This window comes from Mesoplodon densirostris, chromosome 16 (genome assembly GCF_025265405.1).
Source record: "Mesoplodon densirostris isolate mMesDen1 chromosome 16, mMesDen1 primary haplotype, whole genome shotgun sequence".
NCBI lineage: Eukaryota > Metazoa > Chordata > Mammalia > Artiodactyla > Ziphiidae > Mesoplodon > Mesoplodon densirostris.
Window position 1 is genome coordinate 41,362,510 of NC_082676.1, and position 22,491 is coordinate 41,385,000.

The 22,491-nt window shown below is 45.7% G+C and overlaps 1 protein-coding gene across 4 annotated transcripts in view; it reads left to right on the plus strand.

Annotated features, from left to right (window-relative positions):
• Positions 1-22,491, plus strand: part of AUTS2 (activator of transcription and developmental regulator AUTS2) — a 1,143,092-nt gene that overhangs the window by 814,406 nt on the left and 306,195 nt on the right. For all 4 annotated transcript variants that reach the window (XM_060078085.1, XM_060078086.1, XM_060078087.1 and 1 more), the window contains one exon: positions 3,998-4,027. In XM_060078085.1, coding sequence (XP_059934068.1) covers positions 3,998-4,027 — 30 coding nt within the window. The remainder of the gene's footprint in view (positions 1-3,997; positions 4,028-22,491) is intronic.

Consider the following 22,491-nt stretch of genomic DNA (forward strand, 5'->3'; position numbering starts at 1 on the left):
GAGCTGGAGGGGTTGACCATCATTCGTCTCTGCCAGGGGCTGGCACTCGAGGCTCCAGAGAGCGGAGCTGTAAATTGGATGGTGCGTTCCTGCTGAGCTCACGGCAAAGTCCTCGGGTCAGTATGGGAATTTAATACCAGAAATGGAACTGTTTTCTCAGCGCACCATGTGGGCCCCAGTGCAGCACAGACTGTTTTGGCAGACTCTGTGACTGGCCTTGTCGAGGGGCTGTCACTCACCCGGCATGTTGTGTGGGGAGCCTGAGCATTTTTAATCGGCTTGGCATCCGTGCTGCTTCCATAATGGATACCAGTAGGTCTCAGTTCTTCACCATATGCTTAACTCTGGAGACAAGGTGCTTCTGGGTATATCAGTAATTACTTGATGCAGAATTAAGTGGACCTTGAAATTAGAACTGGACTGTTGGAAAGCAGGAAGCTTGACACTTTGATAGAAATAACCATTCCCAGGGACCAATTGCTGTTAGGGTGGGGGAGGGGCGTGGACCGTGGTGATTCTTCGCCCCTGCTGTCCTCCCCACTCCTTCTGTCCTCTGCACACCAGTCCTTGGGGGTGTGGGCAGGTCCTCTGCCTCGGCCTTCAGCAGCCACTGAGTGCCTCACAAGGCGGGCTGTGAATGTCTGGGGAAATGAGCCTGCCTGGCAAAATCCTCTTTTCTCTTGCACACCCCTCCTGAATCGTGCTTTGTCACTCTTGAAAATGTGCCGGAACTTAGGAACCTCAAGTTAATTAAAGGCAATGGAGAAACTACACGATCAGGAGAACGGCTGCTCCTCATCCGTCTGCTGTTGGAGGCCTTCAGGGTCTTCATCGCACCCATTTTCCTTCTCAGCTGGCCTGATTTATTGTAACAGAGCAATCGCTCATCAGGCAGAAGAAAGTAAGTTAAGACGATCTGAGGTTGGGAGCCCGGTTGAAAACAATGCAGTGGTTAAAGCGCTGTCACAAAACCTCTGATTAACCCATGGTATTGAGGAACCAGTGGGAAGAGCAGAAAATGCTACAGCTCTCCAGGCCATGAGGTTGCTCTGTGAGTTCCTGAATGCTGATTGTACAGACAGCTTAGGCTGGAAAGAAGCAATCCCCAAACTGAATCTTAATATAGCAAGATGTCCATTTGGATGGGGGTTTTGTTACTTTCCATTGAAAACACCCTAATGGTGGTTTAAACAATAAGGTAACTTATTGTTATCCAAATGAAAAAGTCCGGAGGCAGGCTGCTCTGAGGTTGGTTCACATGTCTCAGTTGTGCCAGGATTTTTCTTCCCTTGTTTTTGTGCTTCAGCTTTTGGCTTCATTTCTGCAAGATGGCTGCCACAGATCTGGACATCACATCCTCATGCAGTGATGTTCAGAGGAAAGAGGCAGTGCTTCCTGCTTTTCTCCTTTTTTTGAGGAAAAAGGGGTTTTGCAGAACCTTCAGCAGACATTTCCTCAAGTCCCAAAAGTGGGTCTTATGGCCATGCTTAGCTGCAAGGAAAGTTGGGAAAGAGAATATCTGGCTTTTTCAATCTCGAAATGTCAGGAGAAGGTACACACTAGGGAGAAGGGGGTTGTGAATGGCTGTGGGTGTGTAGCCAGCAGTGGCTGCCATATAAGCAAATTTATTTCCTGTTTCTGTTCATAGCTACATCAACTCCCTTGTCCAGGTGGTCACACTAAAAAACCTTGGCATCGTCGTAAACTCGTCCCTCTTACTTGCTTCCCACATCCATGTATTATCAAGCCGTGTTGGTTCTCCCCTCAGAATTGCTCTGCCATCTGTTCTGCCCTTTCTCAAGCCATGCACCATGCTGGTCTAGACACTGTAAGGGTTGCCAACCCGGCCTCCCCGTGACCTGGGCCTTTCCCCACGGCACACCATCTCTCCTCCACCCCACGGAAGATTCATCCTCACGGAGTAGGTATATCTCTGATCATGTCCCACTGGGTACCTCAACTGTGAAACTGAAAGCTGCTCAGGGACCAGTCCTGTGTCTTGACTGAATGTCTGAGCAGCTTGCGGCGCTAATCACGGGCTGCTGCGTGAACGAATGGATGTATTTACATGCTGAGTATTTACTCTGACAGAACACACCCGCTTTTTAAAAATCAAATACTGGAAATAGTCGGTGTGAAAAGTGGTTTGGGGGCTATCTGCCCGGGGCCTTGAATGCCACTTGAAGGAGTTTAAACTTCATCCTCAAGAGGAAGTGCCCTGTGATGGTGAAGGGGGCAAGCTGTAGAGTCACATTTGGTTTGAGTTCAAGTTTAGCTTTACGATTGCTGTGTACTCTCGTAACTCCCGCAAATTATGTAATCTCTCTGTGCTTTAGTTGTCTCGCTTCTGAAGTGGGGATGGTAAGACTCACTTTATAGGATCTGTGGAAGACTACATAAAATAATTGAGGTAAAATGCTTAGCGTGGTGTATAGCACATAGTAAGCACTCAAAAATATTAGTTATTATTACAGGACTTGCTTCTCTGTTAAAATCATTTAGGTCGGGCTTCCCTGGTGGCGCAGTGGTTGGGGGTCCGCCTGCCGATGCAGGGGACGCAGGTTCGTGCCCCGGTCCGGGAGGATCCCACATGCCGCGGAGCGGCTGGGCCCGTGAGCCATGGCCGCTGAGCCTGTGCGTCCGGAGCCTGTGCTCCGCAACGGGAGGGGCCACAGCGGTGAGAGGCCCGCGTACTGCAAAAAAAAAAAAAAAAAAAAAAAAAACATTTAGGTCTCAGTCTATTAAACTCTATTAACTAATATTAAATCTGTTAATTCCATGAGAACAGAATCTTTGAGTCCATTTTCATTATAGCCTGTCATAAGGCTTAAGCTTTCAACACATATTATTGGAAAAATTAATTTGTCATCTTAATGACAATCTCACCCAACATCATTATTTTCTTTGAAAAATAAGGAAATAAGCTTAGCTGGCTGGACATACTTGGCCCAAAGATACAAAACTGGGAAGAGTAGAGAGAGGACCTAAAAAAGAAAAAAAAATCAAATATTAGATAACAAAACACTCTTGGTTTTTGATAAAATTTGTGTTCTTTTTTTTTCCTTTACTTCTAATGAGGAACCCAAAGCTTTGAGTTAACTATCATTCTCTGGTCTTCTGAAACCGAGGTCAACAGTTGGAATTTGGAATCTGTTAGATACAGTGTGAGTCTCCTGCCCTAAAACTTTTTTTTTTCTTTTTTGCCCATATCATTGATTTGTTACCCTGACCTCTTGTTCTTGGCATGTTTTTTGTTTTTGGGGTTTTTTTGCGGTACTCGGGCCTCTCACCGTTGTGGCCCCTCCCGCTGCGGAGCACAGGCTCCGGACGCGCAGGCTCAGCGGCCATGGCTCATGGACCCAGCTGCTCCACGTCATGTGGGATCCTCCCGGACCGGGGCACGAACCCGTGTCCCCTGCATCGGCAGGCGGACTCTCAACCACTGCGCCACCAGGGAAGCCCCTTGGCATGTTTTTAATAGAGAATATTCCCTCTTTTCTCTGGGCAATCACAAGTGGTGAGCCTTGCTGAACGTGCTCTGTTTCTTTCAAAGCCCAGACGAGATAATGAAGTGCCCAAAGGTTTACCTCTTTTCCTCTAGAAAAGCACCAGGAGAGAGAGAGAGCGCTCCATTCACATTAGCTGAAGGTAGAACATCTCCATTAAGAAATTGATTTTGCTCTGAATCCCATTGAATAATCTTGATTTACCTTAATCTCATGGCCCGGTTGGCTCCGCCGTGCAGCAGGGGGTGCTCACCAGTGTGACCAACTGACCACAGAACGAGCCACGGAGCACCGGCATCAGATGAATTCAACAGAACAACTTCTCGACATTTTGCTTCTGTTTCTGTTTACAGCACTTGAGCTGAAGAAACTTTTTAGCTCAGACAACGTTTCCTATTTCTTTACTTGTCTTGCTTCTTTTTTTTCTCTAGCAATAGCAAAAACGTACTCGATTTTTGCACTAATGCTTCTTTTCTTGTCTTCCTTTTCAGTGTGACAGCGATAGTGACCAGGAAGAGAAGGTAAGCCCCCCTTCATCCCCCCACTGTGGGCATAGTACACAAGCACCATGAACACCGCATCCCCCTCACACAGCCTCAGGGCGGGGGGTGCCAGCTGCATGCTGACAGCACCTCTCTTCTGCAGAGACAGGCTTTATTCACACAGTGACATTGCCTATGATAAGAAATAACATTGAATTTATGAGCCCCACTTTTTAAAAGTAAGCCCTTTAATGTTGCGTATATGTGACACTATGTTTTCACTTTACAGAAGCTTTTAAAAGAGGAAATTGTTTATTTTAATAGCCATCTGATTTTTCTTGTTTTATCCTTGATTGGAACGTTAAACCTGCTAGTATGTATGCATTTATAATGTCATTCCTGCATTTCTTTTACTGACCCATATGCTTCTTCCTGCTTTTCTGTACATATTGGTCTTCTTGATAGAAATGTTAATCGTTTGTTTCTAGGAGTGTCTTCATGGGGGGAGAGGTGGGCCGGGGCTGTCAGGTGGGAACCACTCTCTTCTCATCCAGGTGGATGGTCGGGGGCAGGGCACTCCTTCCAGCAGGTACATGCTCTGTTTCAAGGCTGATGGCCACCAGCCTCTTTGTATCCAGTTCAACACGGATCAAGAAAAGGAGCTCGATTTGGGGGCTTCCGGAAGATAGGATCACAACCTGGTAAAGTGAACTTTCTGCTTCCTGAGGCAAAGGGATTGTTTATCTGTTTGGTCTTTCTTTCTAGCTGTCTCAACCCCTCAACCAAATTCCTTTCCAATTTTATTCCCACTCTATGTATTTTGAAAAGAGTTTACCTGAATACCATGGTTTCTATATTGCTTGGCACCAAGAGGGAGGTACCAGTCCTCCCGTCCCCAGTTTCTGGATCTGTCCTGCGCAGCTGGCTTTCTTGAGCCCTGTTGTCTGACTCTCACCTCCTACGTGCTGGCGGATTTGACTCAGAATCCTGTGGTTAGTATTTGGTAGGATCTTTCCGGCAAGCCTAGAATTCTCCCTCCTTCTCTGCTGCCAGCCTCCGAGAGAGATCTAAAGGCTCTTGTTCTGTGCTGTCGTTAATTTGAATTCAGCATATGTAGCCCGTTATAAAATGTGAGACATCATCATTTGAGCAGGTCAAGCATATTCAGATGAAGACAAATGGTGCTTATTTGATTTCCTTAAAATCAGGAAATGAAAAAAGTGCTCTCTGGAGAAATCATGTTCTGCCTGACTTGGATGATAGACCAATGCATGTCCCCCAGATAAGAGCAGGCTCTCGCCTTGAGGTTTTTATCTCTGAAGGACGGCTAGGACTGTCAGCTTGCTGACATGTGCATTATCCATGTCATTTTAAACAAAGTGACCTACGGAAGGGTGTGCTGCGCTGTGACATGGTAATGGGCTGTTGGATGACAGTGAAAGTACACACTGGAAAGGGGGCTGTGGATTATTCTTTTGTTTAACTGACAAGTAGGAGCTTCCTTTCTCCAGCCCCCAGGAGTCCTAGCTCCTTGGAAGTTGGTCCCCCAGTGCCTCAGGCAGCCAGTGGGTCGTGGGTGCCAGAGGCACGTAGGAGCTCAGCATTCAAGCAAGCTCGCTGGCCCCCAGAGCCATCCAGGCCACATCCCACAGGGCAGTAGTCATCTCGTTCCATCAGGCGTCACAGGCATCCAGGGAGGGACTGGTACTTCTGGCCACTGCTGGAGATCTTTTACAGGTGATCGTTGATCTCACTTTCCAAGTGAGTGGCACTTCTCCAAGGGGATGAGGCTTCCTTGAGGTTTCACAGCCGAGCAGACCTTCCTTCCTTAAAAGGCAGTGTGACTTCAGGAAGTGTCACAGTCTCCAGCAGTGGCAGGAGGTGGCAAGGAGGTTCAGTTTTGCGTCCCACCTAGGTGTCTTGATCAGCAGTGTCAAGCTTGACTGCGCTTCCAAATGCCCCGGGAGCTGTACAAGTCCTGATGCCGGGACCGAGTCCCAGTCCACTTGCCTCAGACTCTCTTCAGGTGTCTAGCACCCCGTGTCTAGATGATCACTAACTCTGGTAATGTCGAGAATTACCAGCGCCGCCTGTGGTTTTCAGAGGTGTCTGGGGGCCAAGGTGTTACCTGCATCCTGAGAGCACCACAGCTAGTTGTTTGCTGGGATCTGAGTCCCCGAGTCTTTGCCGCCCAGGTTTTCGCCTCTGAGTGCGGGAAGCAGCGAAGTGTCGGCCCAGAGGAATGGGCAGTGGGAAGGTAGCCAGCACCCACGGCTCCGAGTTTGGGGTGATTTCAGGACAATGAAGGAGAATAAGATGTCCATAGGCAAGTCTGCGGGAGGGGTGATGACGGGGCACAGAGGGCCGTTGGGAGTGGTCCTCTGACGTGTGCATTTCCTGCCTCGGCTACCCCAGGGCCCCGTGGTGGCCCTGCAGATCCTCTTCTTACTCGGGAGCTGCTTCACAACGGCACTCACATCATCTGTCCCTGCCCTGCCACCCGGCTCTCCTCCAGAGGGCTCCCAGCAGGAACAATCAAGACTCTGTAATTGCAGTCGTGCCTGCTTGGCCCTGTTACAGTTAAGACTGTCAGGCTTCCCCTTTTGGACTGAGATTGTCTGGTGTTTATCATCGACTTTAACACTACCCTCCCAGATTTCTCCTCTGAGCCGGAGCCTGGGCCCCTGTCAGCCTCCCCTGTGCTGGAGCCTCTTGCCTGGGCCCCCCTCAGAGCCCCAGACTAACCTGGGCTGCTTTCATGTGCTGCTTGGAGGATTCGCATTCAAATCTGAATTGCTAGTGGTGGAAAAGATGCCACTCCATGTCCTAGGATGCCTTCAGCAACCCCGCCAGGGATGCTGTCGGAAGCAAAAGTGAGACTTGCAGGGACCCACTGGGATTTCTCTCAGGAAGACCTGTCATTCTCTTACTCTGTAGGGATCTGCAGAACCAGCGGTCTAAAGTTAGGGTACTGTATTTCACACAGCTGACTGAATTAGGATAAACTCTGCTTTCCTCTGATACGAAGCTGTAATTTATAAAATGATACCCTTACTAATTAACATGGAAGGGACTGCGAAAGGGGCTAGGAAAGCAGAGCTTTCCATAAATTCAGGAGGCATTCTCATACATGGAAGAGGCTTGATGAGACACTGGGCAGAGCATCCCTTACCCTCCCCTCCCAGCCATGTGAATACATCTCACGTTAATGTCAGCGGACCTGGAGGACTTTTGTGAAGAGTAGAAATTGGGTGGAAGATTAGAGAAGGCTGGAAACACTGCGTCTTAGATGTGGGATCGTTCGTCTTTGCAGTTAGTGCAAAGAAAAGAGGCAGCGCTTGACACCTTAATCACCCGGGTTAAGCAATCATTCCAGTCCCCCACCGGAAGTGAATTGGTATCATGAGAACAGAGAGGCAGCATGCATATTTCCACATATTTGGCCTATATTTTCTCTTGTTTCCTCTCTTTCTCTACCACTGGCAGCAGCCCATTGTGCTAAGAAACACCCCCTGTTTGGTTATGAAATCAATGTGGAGATGAAAAATAATTCTCTTTCCATTTCCCCGCTCCCTGTGTATTTTGTGGGCCACGTGACAGAGCTGGTTGGAAGGTGTAGTGGCCAGTGGTCAAGCACTTCGGCCTCCGCAGTCTGATGGCCTGGGCTTGTTTCTGACTGTCCCTTACTGTTCTGGAGCCGTGGACAAGCCTTGGTTCTCTCACCTGCCAAATGGGGGTAACAACAGCTCCACCTAGAGTTTTGTAATAATGAAATTGGCTCAGTGCCTGGTCCATAGTAAGTGCTCCGTAAATGTCAACTTTCACTAGTTTTCCTTGGAGCGGAGTGAGGGAGCATCGCTTGGGGAAGGAGGAAGGCCATCCTCTTCTGAAAGCTCAGGATCTGCCAGAAAACCTGCCAGAGGATAAGAGGTGTGATTTTTTTTCCACTGGAACCTGGGGCTCAGCCTTCATCTCCTAGGGCACTTCTTCCTGACACAAGCTGAACGGAAGTGTTGTGAAATTTGGAAGGGTCCCCAAACGAGGATTTTTAAATTCCTTACCCCAAACACCAGGCTTTCCTTTGGGCACAACCTGGAGTCAAGGGCAAGCATGCCGGCCTGGAGGGATCAGATGGTGATGAAGTGGGTTGTATAGCCCTCGTCCCACAAGCCAAACGCTGTCAGTTCCCAGATACCCAGCCCAGGAGAGAGGGTCTGATGCAGTCTATCTGGGGTGGGGGCCACAGCATCTGTATTTTTTTAAAAGCTTCCTGATAATTTTTATACAACTGGTTTTGAGCACTACTACCTTTTTACAGATGTCAAAGAGAAGCATTTACTTTCCTCTGTTTAATGCTTCTAATATTCTGACAGCTCAAGAGAAAGTCCTGAAAGCTCTAGAGGTGTTGTGTGTGTTCGCGCACCCCACGTGCTTATGTTTGTAGACGTGTGGTGTATACTGCATGCAGTACACACACACACACAACCTCTTCATAGATATGAGCCGTTCTCCTGTTCCTCATGAAGATTTTAACACGACTCCTGATTGCAGTTTCCTGTCTCTGGGCCTTTAATGATTGAAATGACCACCTGGAGGAGGTTGCTTGGTCCCTGTGACTTGCTCACCAGTACCCAGGACAGCCTGCTGGGACACTGGCTAACCACAGATGCAGAACCACAGAGTTCCCACGTCAGCTCCCTCTCCCTTAACATGCAAACACTTTCTGGTGCATTCTAATTTTTTAATTCAAGCTAACTTTGTTGTGTTTGATCATTTTGTATTCACTTGTGTGCGAAGGGGGCAGTTTCTAAGAAAAGCAGCAAGAAAACCAACAGAGGCTTGTGTTCCTAATTCAACACAAACCACATGCCTAACTTGGCTCCTGAAGGACTGAGAAACTGCTGAGTTGTCAAACTAAAGACAGGGCATGCGGCTTGTGCTTATAGTGGAAGAGTCCCATCCCTCAATTGGCCACGTTTCACACTTGGTAAAAATTATGCACCCTCAGCAACATTCCACAAGCTCAGAAGGCCTTCATTGTTGCTTGTAGAACCCGCATCCTTGGTTTTGAAACAGGACATGTTCTGATCAGGAGACAGCTTAGAGATGCTGTCCTGCACTGCAGATAGAGAAAGGAATTTTCTCCTCCCTTCCAGTTTCATAGCAGCAAAGCGTACAACCATTGCCCAGGAGAAGAGTAGGGACCCAGGTTCTGGTATTTATATCCCTAACGTTCAGTAATGTTCATTGCATTTCCTTTTTTGGATACTCATCTCCCAATGGAGGGGATAAGTGAAACAACTTCAGAAAACTGGTACTCACACCTGAGTGCACCTCATATCAATCCCAGGATTTATCTTCTGGGCTCCCAACAAATTTCTTTTATAGTTTTATTTTCTCATAAGACGCTTCTAAGCCATTTATAAATTTCCCACCTTATTTGGGAAATTTCTGTGGTTCTTGGCTGAGTTTCAAGGGCTGGTTTGGATGTCCGAATCCCATGATGCCCATCCACTTGACCTCCAAGATTAGGTCTGGGTCAAAATGACACTTTATTGTTCTGCCAACATCGCCATGTTTCCAGTTGGCTTAATTCCATCCTATCCATCAAAAATTCCTATTGATACCATCCTTGGATTTAATTTCTACTGCATATTATTTTAAACCCTCTCATTAAGTTCTTCTCTTTGTCATATCATAGCATTTTCATGCCAAACCAAAAATTGCTTCACTCACATTAAATGTGTATGTAGAATACCTGTCCATTACAACCATGTGATACACCTGAAAAAGACAGAGGTTTCATATATGTATATACATATATTTATTTATATAAATATATTCAGATTATTTATTAAATATAAATCAGTAAAATGAATACTTGAGATGGTCCGACATCTTCAGCTAAACTCTTGTTTCTTAGAATGAATAGTGAGAGGAACAGGTTCTGGATGTTCCCTTGTTCTCATGGGTGGGTAACGGAGAAGGACACTCAAGACCTGGTTTATCATCTCTCACTAACCAAGTGTGTGTGGCCTTGGACAAATTACCTAATGTTGCTGAGCCTTAGTTTTGTCATCTATAAAATGGAGCTGGAGTCAATGATGTAGCTTTGAATATCCTCATTTTCTATGTAGCTATTTACCTAGGCCCCAAGAACACAGCAGACCCAGAGGGAAATGTACATGAGTATATTCTCTCTTTGCCAAGGTAGAAGGAAGATTATATAAAAAATTTCTCCATTCTTTCACCTCTTTCAAATTCCTAACAGTGAATAAACATAGTGTGGATGGGTCCAGGCACATCTGTGTTGAGTCTTTCAAGTAACTAAAGGAAACTTACTATGGGCTAATGTCTAAACAAAGTTCATTATCTGTTTGTTGATTCTTTCATTTAGTCATTCACAACAACTCACTTATTTTTTTTTTCAAGTACCTACTGATGAACTAACATGGACTTGACAGAGTTGCTTGACTCTGTTGGGTCTGTCACCATGCACTTGCCAATAGGCAGCAGAGCAGTTAGTTTAATCTTATTCCTCAATTGCCCAAATTATTTAGGAGAGCATGGGAGCTAGTGAAGAACTAGTTGACATAGTATGTTTCAAGAACTCACTTGATTGGTGAGTTAATAACGAGTATTATTTGACCTATAAAAGGAATTCTTCTGGAAACGTCCAGTATTGAATATATGATTCTACATTCCCAGAGAAAAGGTCAGCTGCTTTCCCTTAGAATGAGCCATTGGCTTGGATTTTATGGCTTAGCTGAATGGAATGTTGCAAAGCCAAGGAGGAATTAGGTGGAGGTGGTGGCTTTCAGCCTCATGAAATGGACCATGAATCCTGAGCCACTGGAGAGGGAGGTCCTAAGCAGAGGCATTAGTACTGGTGATGCCTTTAACTGGCGTCTTGTCAGTAAGTATGGCCTGGGCTGCTGTTTGGTTGTCAGAAGAGTCTACCTTACTCTACATTTGGGTTGGAGAATGTTTGTCCTCATTAAAGATGTCTGAATTTCTTTTTGGTCATGCACATGTGTATTTGTGTGTGGGTGTGAGTGTCTTAGTTAATCCCCCCTTGGCAACTTCCAGATGGTGATATATAATTATGGGTGATTACTCCTTGTAACTTTGCCATACCTAGGTATGAAAAAGATAATAAAATCTCTGTATTAGAATGCATTCGTAATTAGCCAAACTTTATACTTTCATAAGTCCCAAAATTCAATACATGAATATTATTTCTTCTTCTTCTTCTTTTTTTTTTTTTCCCCAAAGTTACAACTGGGAAGATCAAATTGGCCTACTTCTAGAGCTTTTCCCTATTGGTTCTCATGAGGATCATGTTGAGAAGTACTGGCTGTATACCTACTAACCAGAGTAGCTTTCTCCATTGCTGTTCCAATCCCAGGTGTGGTTCATAGTCTGCCAATTATATGCATGTTTACTGAGACAGTGAAATGGAGCATTTGAAGTAAGGACTGACCAGGAACCCCTGGCATGGGTGGTTGTGGTACCCAGGGCACTCAGTTTGGGCTTCATCTTTCCTCGTTGGGACCCTTGATGATCTTTCAACTCCCTAATTTCTTGGTAAAAAAATGTAGATGCTACTCATTTATTAAGGGCAGAGAACAAATGCGATTAGGATCAATAATAATAACGAAATAATAAGATGAAACACTACTTTACATTGTAGAGAACATTGTGTTATTCAGAACACTTTTACATGTGCTATTTTATATGACCTGCTTATTTATTGTGGGAATCTTTGTGTATCCCTAGATACTTCACTGTTCATCATCTGCAATGTGCCAAAGTCAATGATAGGTCCTTTCAAGGACTTTATCTTCTCAAGCACATGTCATTTTACAAATAAACGAAATTAAGTTTAAGAGCTGATAGGTAATGGAGCTGAGATATATACAGTGTCTTAAGATTCCAGGCTCTGGGCTCTTTTTCCCTATATACGAGGATGAGTTGGAATATGCCCAGAGGTGCCATTTGAGAATCTTCGCTACCTTCCTGTCTGTGCTGCATCCTCCTTGTGCTACGGGAAACCTGGATTGTATCTACCTATCCACCCACAAACCCACCAGCTTCTAAAAATCCAAATGTGACAGTTGCTCAATAAACATTGGATAAATACAAGTTGGGTCCACTGACAACTCATATGTACAAGCTCTTCGGAAATGTGATTTTTTTTTTTTTTTTTAACATGAGAAGCAGTTGTCCAAGGTAAGGAGGCAAGAACTACAAGGTATATGTTTTCACTCGTACAGGTGAGTGGCAGTGTCAGCCTGTGGGCCACCATGAGTGATGACAGGGAGGCTGTGTCAGCCCACAGACAAGCCTGGGCCACGTTTGGTCAAGACACTCAGTCTTCTCTTAGTGTCTATCTATGTGTAAACACTTAATACCTTCTTAAATCATTGGCTCCTATCAAGCACCCCACACCTTGTATATGTCTGACACTTTAGTGGGTGCCCTGTAAATATGGGTTCTATACCTGGCAGTTGCTTTGTTGATTATCTGAGTCACAGAAAGGAAAAGGGTCTTGTCCCAGTCACCCAGGCAGGTGGGGAAGTACTGGACCTTCTGGTCCAGAGCCTCTTGCATCTCGTATGATCTCTCCAGACTGTTTCCTTCCTGTGACCAGCACAGAGGAGAAGGGTCATGGTATTACCGCAGCTCCTGAACTGCACCCCCAAAGCAATTTCACTCTGTATTGTCTGCTGCCTCAAGAACCCTCTTGCGCACCCCTAGACACTGACTCCCATCCCTGCAGAGGGTCTCTGGATCCATCAAGATCACAGGGCCTTTCCTTGTCTGATGGCAAATGCTGTTTGGGGTGTTCCTGCAGCCCAAATGGTGCTAAATACCCGAAGCAGCCACCTCTGTGTTAAAGATTGTGTATTTGCCACTAAGGGGAGAATATAGAGTTTATCGGCTCGAGTGCGTGCCGGCTGAGCTGATGGCAGCACAGCACTCTGTCAGCCGGTGATTTGTCCTGTCCTTCATCATCTGTGTCACTCAGCAGTGTGCTGGCAAAGGGAACGGCTCACCCCCTTCCCTTTTTTTGTACCCATTTCGTGTAGAAAATTTGTATTTACTTTGGGAGTGTAATTTGTTCCTCATGGATAATGTGACCCTGAGCGGAGCTGGATCATGGGTTAGTTGAAGTGATATTTTCCGCTAATGGTAGTCGTACATCATTGCTGTCAGCTCGGGTTAGGAGGCAAGCACGTTACAGCTCCATTTTACCTCTGCAGGCATCTGGGATTATTTGCCATAACTGAGTATGACATGACCACGCTACAGAGTGCATTAAAATTTTACTGCCTTCTCAGGCAAGTTCCCTGGCTCCAGTGTGTGCTTCAGGCGGGCAGTCTGATGGGGAGCCCAAGGGCCCTGGCTTCCTGCACAGACGTGCTGTGGGGAGGCTGTCTGAGCAGGGGCTGCTCTCCTCATGCCCCAAGAAGGGAGCCAGGGAAAGAATTACGGAGAGTCAGGCTGTAGGTGTGTGTCTCTGGACATCCCCAGCTGGCAGGTGACTGGCTGCCTTGTGTGTTACAGGCAGGGGCTGAGCACAGTACCCACTGCACCCTGTTTCCTCTCCTTGATGCCTAACCCCCAGGCGTAGGTTGGCAGCAGCTGCTTCTCCGAGGAGAGCCCAGGGTAATATGCGCCAGGCCCTGCCAAGCCTTGGGCTGATCATTACTGTCCTTGTCTGCCTGTGATCAGACGAGAGGAAGGAAGCATGGGTCCTTGTATGATGGAATCCACGTCCATCCACGCAGCCTGATATTCTCATAAACCCAGTTAGAAATGTTGACCGGGACGTTGTACACATTATTTCATACAGTCTTCACACCCACCCACCAAAATATAGGCACAATCACCTCTTTTTACTTAGAAGGAAATGGAGGATCAAAGAGGTAAATTACCTAATATCCTAATGGTGGCAGAGGTGGGATTCTTACCTTTTATCCAGATCTCAATGACTTCAAATTTTAGAAGGTTTCTAGTGTTGCATGCTATATAGAGATAATAATAACTATTATTTAAATAGTGTGTATGCATGCTTTATGTGTATTGACTTGTGTAATCCACACTACAGCCCTAATAGGTAGGTGCTGATGTTGTCCCCAGTTTACAGATGAGGAAACTGAGTTACAGGGAGCTTATGTAACGAGCTCAAAGTCTTTCATCAGTTAGTGACAGAGCCAGGTTTTAAAGCCAGGTTGTCTGGCTTCCAAGGCAACACTCCTCACCACCAAGCTCTCCCTCATGCCACATTCCAATAAGCCTGAGGACTGACAGGAAAAGGCCAGGGAGAATAGTAATATGTTGGAATAAAAGGAAATGTTCAAACAGCATTTTATCCCTTTCACTTGTAATTCCAACATCCAACAAAATATTGCTCAAAAAAGATGCTCTGTGATGAGCTTTAATTAAGTAATAAGTCCCATTTGCAGTTAGTACATTACTTGCATGCAAATGGTGCTTCTAAGGTGCTTGAAAGGCATAGATTTTGTTAGGTTAAGGGTAAGCAAAATGCCTGGCAAAATGCCTCATTCTTTCATGTTGCTTAGCATCCTTTTTCTTATTCTTATTGGAAAGGCTTAATAAACTTACGTTGAATCGTGTCCTTAAAAGGACAGTTTAGGCTTGTCTCCCAGTAATGAGTGGGATGCAGATCAGGGCCCAGTCTGTCAGCCAGAGTAAAATCATCACAAATTCCATATCGGTGGGTCCTGAGTGCTGGACACTAGAATGTTCACACGAGCCTGCAAGTGTGGACATTATCTTTTGTTCCACTGTAGAACGACCTCTCTCCACGTCTCCAGCCCCATCATCCCTCTCTCTTCGGAGCTTGAGATGTTCTCCCTCCCAGACAGAATGGCCAAGCTGCTCTTCCCCTTGGCTGTATATGTGGTGGGGTCATAAATTCATGAACTTATTCAATAAACCACACATAAAATGAGTTATACCTTGTACCCTCAGGGCAATTTTTTAAATGCTGCAGCAGAAGAAACATAGATACGCATGGCTTTTCTCATTGAGAAATTTGAAATTCAGTTATCGCCCTAAGAATTGTGCTCCCTGACTCCACTCCCCTCCTTGGGCCCCCAAGCACACACAGTGATCTTCCCTGTTAGTTGGCAGTAGGTCCAGGGGACTGACCTGATTTTCTCCTCTGGCCCTAGATCCAATCACTCAAGCAGTAAAGGAGAAGAACAAAAATATTGATCCAGTCATTGAAAAGTGATTATCCCTCTCAGATGGTCTGTTTAGCACGCAGCAATAATTCTGAATAATGTATTCCCCAGAGACAGCACGGCAGCATATGTGGACTACTTACTTTGTTTATGTAGAGTTACACCTGTACCCTTACTGCTTCCTGAACCTCTAATGGTGTGCAGTTAGGCCCTCTTTAAGAAGAGTAAACATTGAAAAAAAAATGCAGTTTACTCAACAAACCAATTACAGAGCATTTAATCATTGTATAAAGGATTCATCAACCTTCTGTAGCTAAATAAAATATGTGATTTCCACATTTTAGAGACTTACCACAGAACTCCTACAAGAGCCTTCATGAAGCCATTGGCTCATTTTAAAGCTCTTAAGATTGAACAACTTTGGCTGTGTTTATGTTAGCAGGGTTTTGTTTTGTTTTTAATATTCTTTTTTGTTTCGAATAACAAATTAAATTCAAACTAAAAAATAGGGAAATGTATAGACTTTTAGGAATACAAGTAAGTGCTGAAATAACCAAGCCATCAGGAGGGCAGAGCTATGCAGCTGGGCTTCAGTAGCGTAGGACAGGGGATTAAGTGCCCTCCCTGTCTTGGCTCTTCTTCTTTCTGCGTAACCATTTTATTCTTGACTGTTTGCGAGACTTGGTTTCTGCTACTGGTAGAAATCATGAACCATCTTCCTCAGCGTGACACCTTTCGGCTTCAGCCAGTGGAAGAGAGACTGTCTCCTCTCCCACTGCAGTTACTAAAATCCAAGGATAGGATTCTGATCGGGTCGGGCTGGGGTTGCATTCTGGGGACGGGTTCTCTGGAAAGGACTGTGGATTGACCTAGCTGAAAGTCAGGTGCTCGTGCCTGGATCAAGCAGCTGTGGGTAGAAAGACAGGGGCCATGTTGTCCAAAAGTGCTGCTCTGGTGGTAACTCTGCGTGGAGGGGGAAGAGGGCCCAGAAAGGCGGGAGAGAACAATGTGTCTGTGAAGCACACCCTGACCTTCCCGCCACGTGGGTTAGGCGCTCACAGGCACTTCTTGCCAGCCGCCAAAGCTGCCTTGATCTTCATCCAAAGTGAGCACTTAGTACTGATCACAGGCTCTGAAATATGAATACATGTTTTCAATCATATACAATAGTTGCCTAGATTTTCATAGAATTGTCTTAAGTGCCATGCACGGATTGGGTCAATCTTGCTTAAATTAAGCTATTAAAAGTTATAGAAGAGCACAGGATTTTATAGAGTAGGGATTCATGTGTACATGTATTCAGAATAGCCCAGAATTCATTAATACTTTAGATATAGTAGATGATGAGTTATCGCCCAAGTGTAAGACAGCCCGTGAGAGATGCAGCGGTCTTTGACGTCACTGAGACGCCAGTTAGTAAGCTACTTATCCAGGCTACAAAATGTAACTTACTTGTCCAAAGGAATTATGGTCATCCCAGAGTACCTAATTTGTGTCCAGTGAGGGACGTCTTAAACTATAACAGGCGACCTTGCTGAAATGATTTTCCAAAGACTGGAAGTTAATAAGCTCAGTCATAGCACAGATTTAGCCCTCACTATGTGCCGAGCCAAGCACTGTCCTGGGAACTAGGAATGGAGAGATGACAAAGATATAACAAGCCTTCAGAGATAGAAGGTCTAATTGAAGAGAAAGCTGTGAGGTACCTTGATGAATTATTAACCTGCCCCCCAGCCCAGTGTATGCTGAGGAATAGCATGAGGTCTGAACCATGCTGTCTAGGAGAGGAGGCATTTGACTTACATCTTGCTGAAACACATGGATGTGGATGATTGCTAGGTGGCAAGGATGATGCAGACACTAGGCAAATGGGGATATGATTTGCAAAAAGCGAAGAGGTGTGAAAGTCTTGGTATATGGAGAGAAGCTTATAATGGAGCAAGGTTCATGGTAGGGGGTGGGGGGACTATATGTGACTATAAACATAGGTTGATATAAAAAGCTCCGTATAAACAGACCTTGTATGGCAAGATAAGAGTTTAGACTTGATCCAGATGGGAGCCCACTGGGTACTTCATGTAGGTAAATGACACATCACATTTGACTTTTTGTTTTTTGTTGTTTGTTTGTTTTAATAAATTTGTTTATTTTATTCATTTATTTTTGGCTGCGTTGGGTCTTCGTTGCTGCGCGCAGGCTTTCTCTAGTTGTGGCGAGCGGGGGCTACTCCTTGTTGTGGTGCGCAGGCTTCTCACTGCGGTGGCTTCTCTTGTTGTGGAGCAGGGCTCTAGGTGCGCGGGCTTCAGTAGTTGTGGTGTGCGGGTTCAGTAGTTGTGGCACACGGGCTTAGTTGCTCTGTGGCATGTGGGATCTTCCCAGACCGGGGCCCGAACCTGTGTTCCCTGCATTGGCAGGCGGATTCTTAACCACTGCACCACCAGGGAAGTCCCAGATTTGACTTTTTGGAAGAGAATTCTGGTAGTGGTGTGAGGATGAGGTGGAAGGAAGGGAAACTTTGGCCAGATGACCGAAGAGAATGTTGTCATTATAGGCTGGGTGAGAGGTGACAGGAGTATTCTCAACTAAAGTAATGGGAAAGGGAGGAGTTAAATTTTGGAGGTGTTTCTTTTTATTTATTTATTTATTTAAATTTTTTATTGGAGTGTAGTTGATTTACAATGTTGTGTTAGTTTCAGATGTACAGCAAAGTGAATCAGTTATACATATACATATATCCACTCTTTTTCAGATTCTTTTCCCATATAGGCCATGACAGAGTATTGAGCAGAGTTCCCTGTGCTATACAATAGGCCCTTATTAGTCACCTATTTTATATATAGTAGAGTATATATTTCAATCCCAATCCCCCAATTTATCCCTACCCCCCCTTACACCCTGGTAACCATAGGTTTGTTTTCTACATCTGTAATTCTATTTCTGTTTTGTAGATAAGTTCATTTGTACCCTTTTTTTAGAGGAGGCGTTTCTAAAGTGGAATTGTCATGATTTTGTGACCACTCGGATGTGGGGGTCAGGTTTCAAGCAGGCTGACTGGGTGGGTATTGATGGATATCATCAATCGGAGACTGAGATGGGGGATACAGAGAGCATGAGTTTGGGGGGTGGCTTGCAGGACCCTCTGCTGCATGGGTTCAAGAGACTGTGCACATTTACAGTGCAGAAGTGAGCAGAACGATAGGTTAGTATCTGGGAGCCCAAGAACCATCTGATTTTCAGAGATAGTTGGAGCTGTGGGATTGAGTGGGAGCCCAGCCAGAGCACTGAGAGGTGGTCTGCATGTAAGTTAGGGATAAATAGATGTGGTGATGATAACCATTCAGAACAAAATAACTATATTAATCATAGCACCTGATGTTTGTGTAGGTTTCTTTTAATGATACACTGAATGACTTTTTTTTAGCCATGGGAAAACATACATACATAACATAAAATTTATCATCTTAACCATTTTTAAGCATGCGTTTCAGTAATGTTTAGTACATTCACATTGTTGTGTGACCTGTCTAGTTTTTTGTACCAAATGTGTTAAAGCACCATACAGTAGCTCATTTAAACCTTGTAACAAACACCCTAGGGGAAAGAATGTTTAATCTTAATTTTACAAACAAGGAACTTGAACAGGGGATGAACTGAGGCAAAATCTAATGTTTTAGTGATAATACGTCCATGCCTTCTCTGATCAGTATAGGAACGACACAGCATCATCGTTAGTGACATAGCATCTACCTTCCATTGGACCCAGCAGTAACTCACTTGTATCCTCAGACTCCATAGCTTTCTTTAAGAAAACCAGAGCAGACTCATTCCAGGAACTCAGCTTCCATGCTCTGGTCTGTAGGTGAGAGAGGGCTGATTCACCCTCCTTGGACACGCAGGATTAGCCAGTCTTGAAGACCAGTGCTTTGCAGCAATCCCACCTGGGGCCACTCGTTAGGGCCTGGCTGGCCTGGCCTGTGAGAACTGGAAGGGCCCTTAAAGGCTAGAGCTCCAGCCCCCTGGCTGCCACACACAGAGGCAGAGGAACAAAGCAGTGGTGCTGGTGGCACAGGAAGCCATCTGCTTCGGGCTGCTTCAGACAGGAAGCAAGGTAGGGGGCTGCTTCCATTGGCTTAAGATAAGGAAAGGAAAACAGATATAGCTAGCAGAACCATTCCTCCTTCACACTGATCTCAGAACCCAAAAGGAGGTTGCGCAGAGAGAGGAGAGCTGGGTGTCCCACCATTCTCCTTGTCCTCTTTACTTGAAAGTGAAATCATCAGCCTCTAAAAACTCAGCTGGACTTGATGCCTGCTGGGAGCCAGCTTCCCGGACTTCTCCTGTAAGTGGCCCAAAGTTGTTCTGCAAAGGCAGAGCTGACCCTGGGAGCAGTACAGGATGAGGGCTCCCAAGTTCACGACCTCTAGGCTCTAACATACGGAGCCACCTTGACCTTCAAGACCAGCTTCAAACAGCCACAACATAAGTGACTGCTTATGTGGTAGGTACGCAGACCCCCAGAGGGCCCACGTGAGAGAGCAGTTGCCACCTAAATTCTAACATTAAGGTAATCCTTTAAGAAAGTAGGTGGTGTTTGAGGGGTTTTTGGTCTGGGGCATTTTTTTTTTAAACTTTTTTATTTTGAAATAACTTTAGACTTATGAAAATAGTGTAGGAAGTTCCCATATACCCTTCACCCAGCTTCTCCTAATGCTGTGTCTTTTAAAACCATAGTACAATTATTTAAATCAGGAAATTAACCTTCATATGCTACTGTTAGCTAAATCTACAGACCTTATTTGAAGTTCACCTGTTTCCACAGTTGTGTCCTTTTTCTGGTCCTGGGGTTCATCCAGGATCCCACACTGCATTTAGTTGTCATATGTCTCCTTAGCCTCCTTCCATCTGGGAAAGTTCCTCATTGTTTCTTTGTCCTTCATAACCTTGACATTTTTCAAGAGTCCAGGCAGGTTATTTTGTGGCCTATCCATCCTTCGATTTGGGTCTATCTGATGTTTTCTCTTGATTAGATTGAGGTTATGCCATCTTGGCAGGAAAACCATGGAAGTGATGGACCCTTCTCAGTGCATCACGTCAGGGGGCATGTGAAGTCTTCCTGCTGGTAATTGCAACTGGGATCACTCGGTTAAAGTGACACCTACCAGGTTCCTCACTGTAAAGTTACTATTTTTTTCCCTTTTAAGTTAATTAGGATCTTATGGGTAGATATTTGGAGACTCTGCAAATATCTGTTTCTCACCATACTTTCACCCACAATTTCAGTGTTCATCAGTGCTTCTTGGCCTCAGTAAATAGACTGTGGTCTTTGCCTAATGGTAAGACATGTGCTTTTAAACTGGCCAAGTTATTCTGTATCTGGGTGAGCTCTTCACGATAGCTAGCCTTTTGTAGAAGGAGCATGAACTGTGAAGTCTGCAGACCCAGGCCATAGCTCCAAGAGGTTGTGGTCCTGAGGGGCCCTGTGGAAGTCAGACAGCATGAGGTCTACAAAGCAGATGGGCAGAGGACATGCCTAGAAACGTAAGGTGGTGAGATCACCATTCCACTCCCATTGAGATAGTCTGTGTGACTTGACCTTGGGAAATTTACTTAATGCCTCTGAGCTGCTGATGTTTTTGTTTTTTAATCTGGATACAAAACATCTAGAATGATATGGCCTGTAATAAGTACTCCGTAAATTTCAGATTTCAGTCTCTTCCACACAGTTACCCCCACCACTGCTTCCCCCAACCCCCATCCCCGCCCAAAACCAAAACCAAAAAAAAACAGGCCCTGACGCACATTAGCACTGAATCCCTTACAATCAAGAAGCCAGTCAACTCCCCAGGAGCAGATCTCTTAAGAAATAGGACCCCAAATGGGTATGTCTTGAAGAAGCAGAAGATCAGAGAGAGATGAATCATGGCCATGTCATCGGTCAGTGAAATTTGGAAAGGGGGGCCCTGCAGAGAGAGATTCAGCAGGAAATCACCAAGCTTTGGAGGAGCAGGAGATACGCCCCAAAAAAGCACGTGATGGGCCCCAGGCGAAGCCTGATGGCAAAGGCAGCCTTTATAATCTATAAGTAGATTTAACCAAGGTTCCCGCTCTACTTAAGCTCCATTTTTCCTTTGGAGGAGACTTTTAAGTAAATTTCCGCTGAATTTGCCCCTATTGTATAGAGTAGGATTTTTTTAAAGTCTCTTCCCCGACGTCTGGGCCCTTCTCTCCCTCCCTACCTCCTCCCTATCTTGGACTCCCAGCCCCAAGAGATGTTCTTGACAACGTTGCAAACACAGAACCTCACATGTGATGTGTACCAAGGAGCTGCCACCTTCTCTGGTCCCAGCAGGTGTTCAGAGTGTACTGTGTGCTTTAAGGCTGAGGGCACTGAGGAGCCTGCCTGCCAGGGTGGCTGCTCCAGTGAACGTGGGCATTGGGTGCGCTGCCCCTCCTCACTGCCAGTGAAACAGTGATGGGGATTTTAGTGGTAGGTGTGCTCTCCGAAAGGCGGCAGCACCAAGGTCGGTGAGGCTGGAGTCAGGGAGATTTGCTGGCGTCTGTGGATCCCCAGAAGTCTCTCTCATGGTGAGAAATGGGAGCAGTCCCTGTGTGAGTCCTCCAAGTATGACAGAGAGATGGACTGAGGATGTGTTTGGTTGTAGTAACAGAATGCCTATCAGTGGCTTTGGCAGTGTATTAGTTTCCTGTGGCTGCTGTAACAAATTACCACAAACTTGGTGGCTTAAAACAGCAGAAACGTCTTCTCTCTCAGTTCTGGAGGCTAGAAGTTCAGCATCATTTCCACGGGGCCAAATCAAGCCTTCATTAGGGCTGCACCCCATCCAGAGGCTCTAGAGGACAATCCGCCCTTTGCCTCTTCCATCTTCTGGTGGCTGTTGGCCTTCCTCTGCCTGTGGCCGCGTCGCTCCAGCCTCCGCCTCTGTCTTCACATAGCTTTCTCCTCTCCTGTGTTCTGATCTCCCTCTGTCTCTCTCTTATGAAGGCACTTGGCGTGGCATTTAGGGCCCACCCCGATAATCTGAGATAATCTCCACATCTCAGGATCTTTGCTTATGAGTCACATAAGCAAAGACCCTTTTTTCTTACAAGGTAACATTCACGGGTCCTTGCAGAACACATACAAGGCAGGCAAGAAGGAGGCAGGTGGTCAAGGGCCTTTTACGTCTCTGTGGCTAGAATAGTCCATTCCAAGGACAAAGGGAAAAGCAGGTATCTGGCAAAGAGCGCCTGGATTTCCCTGATTCATCATGACTGTCCCTGGGCATT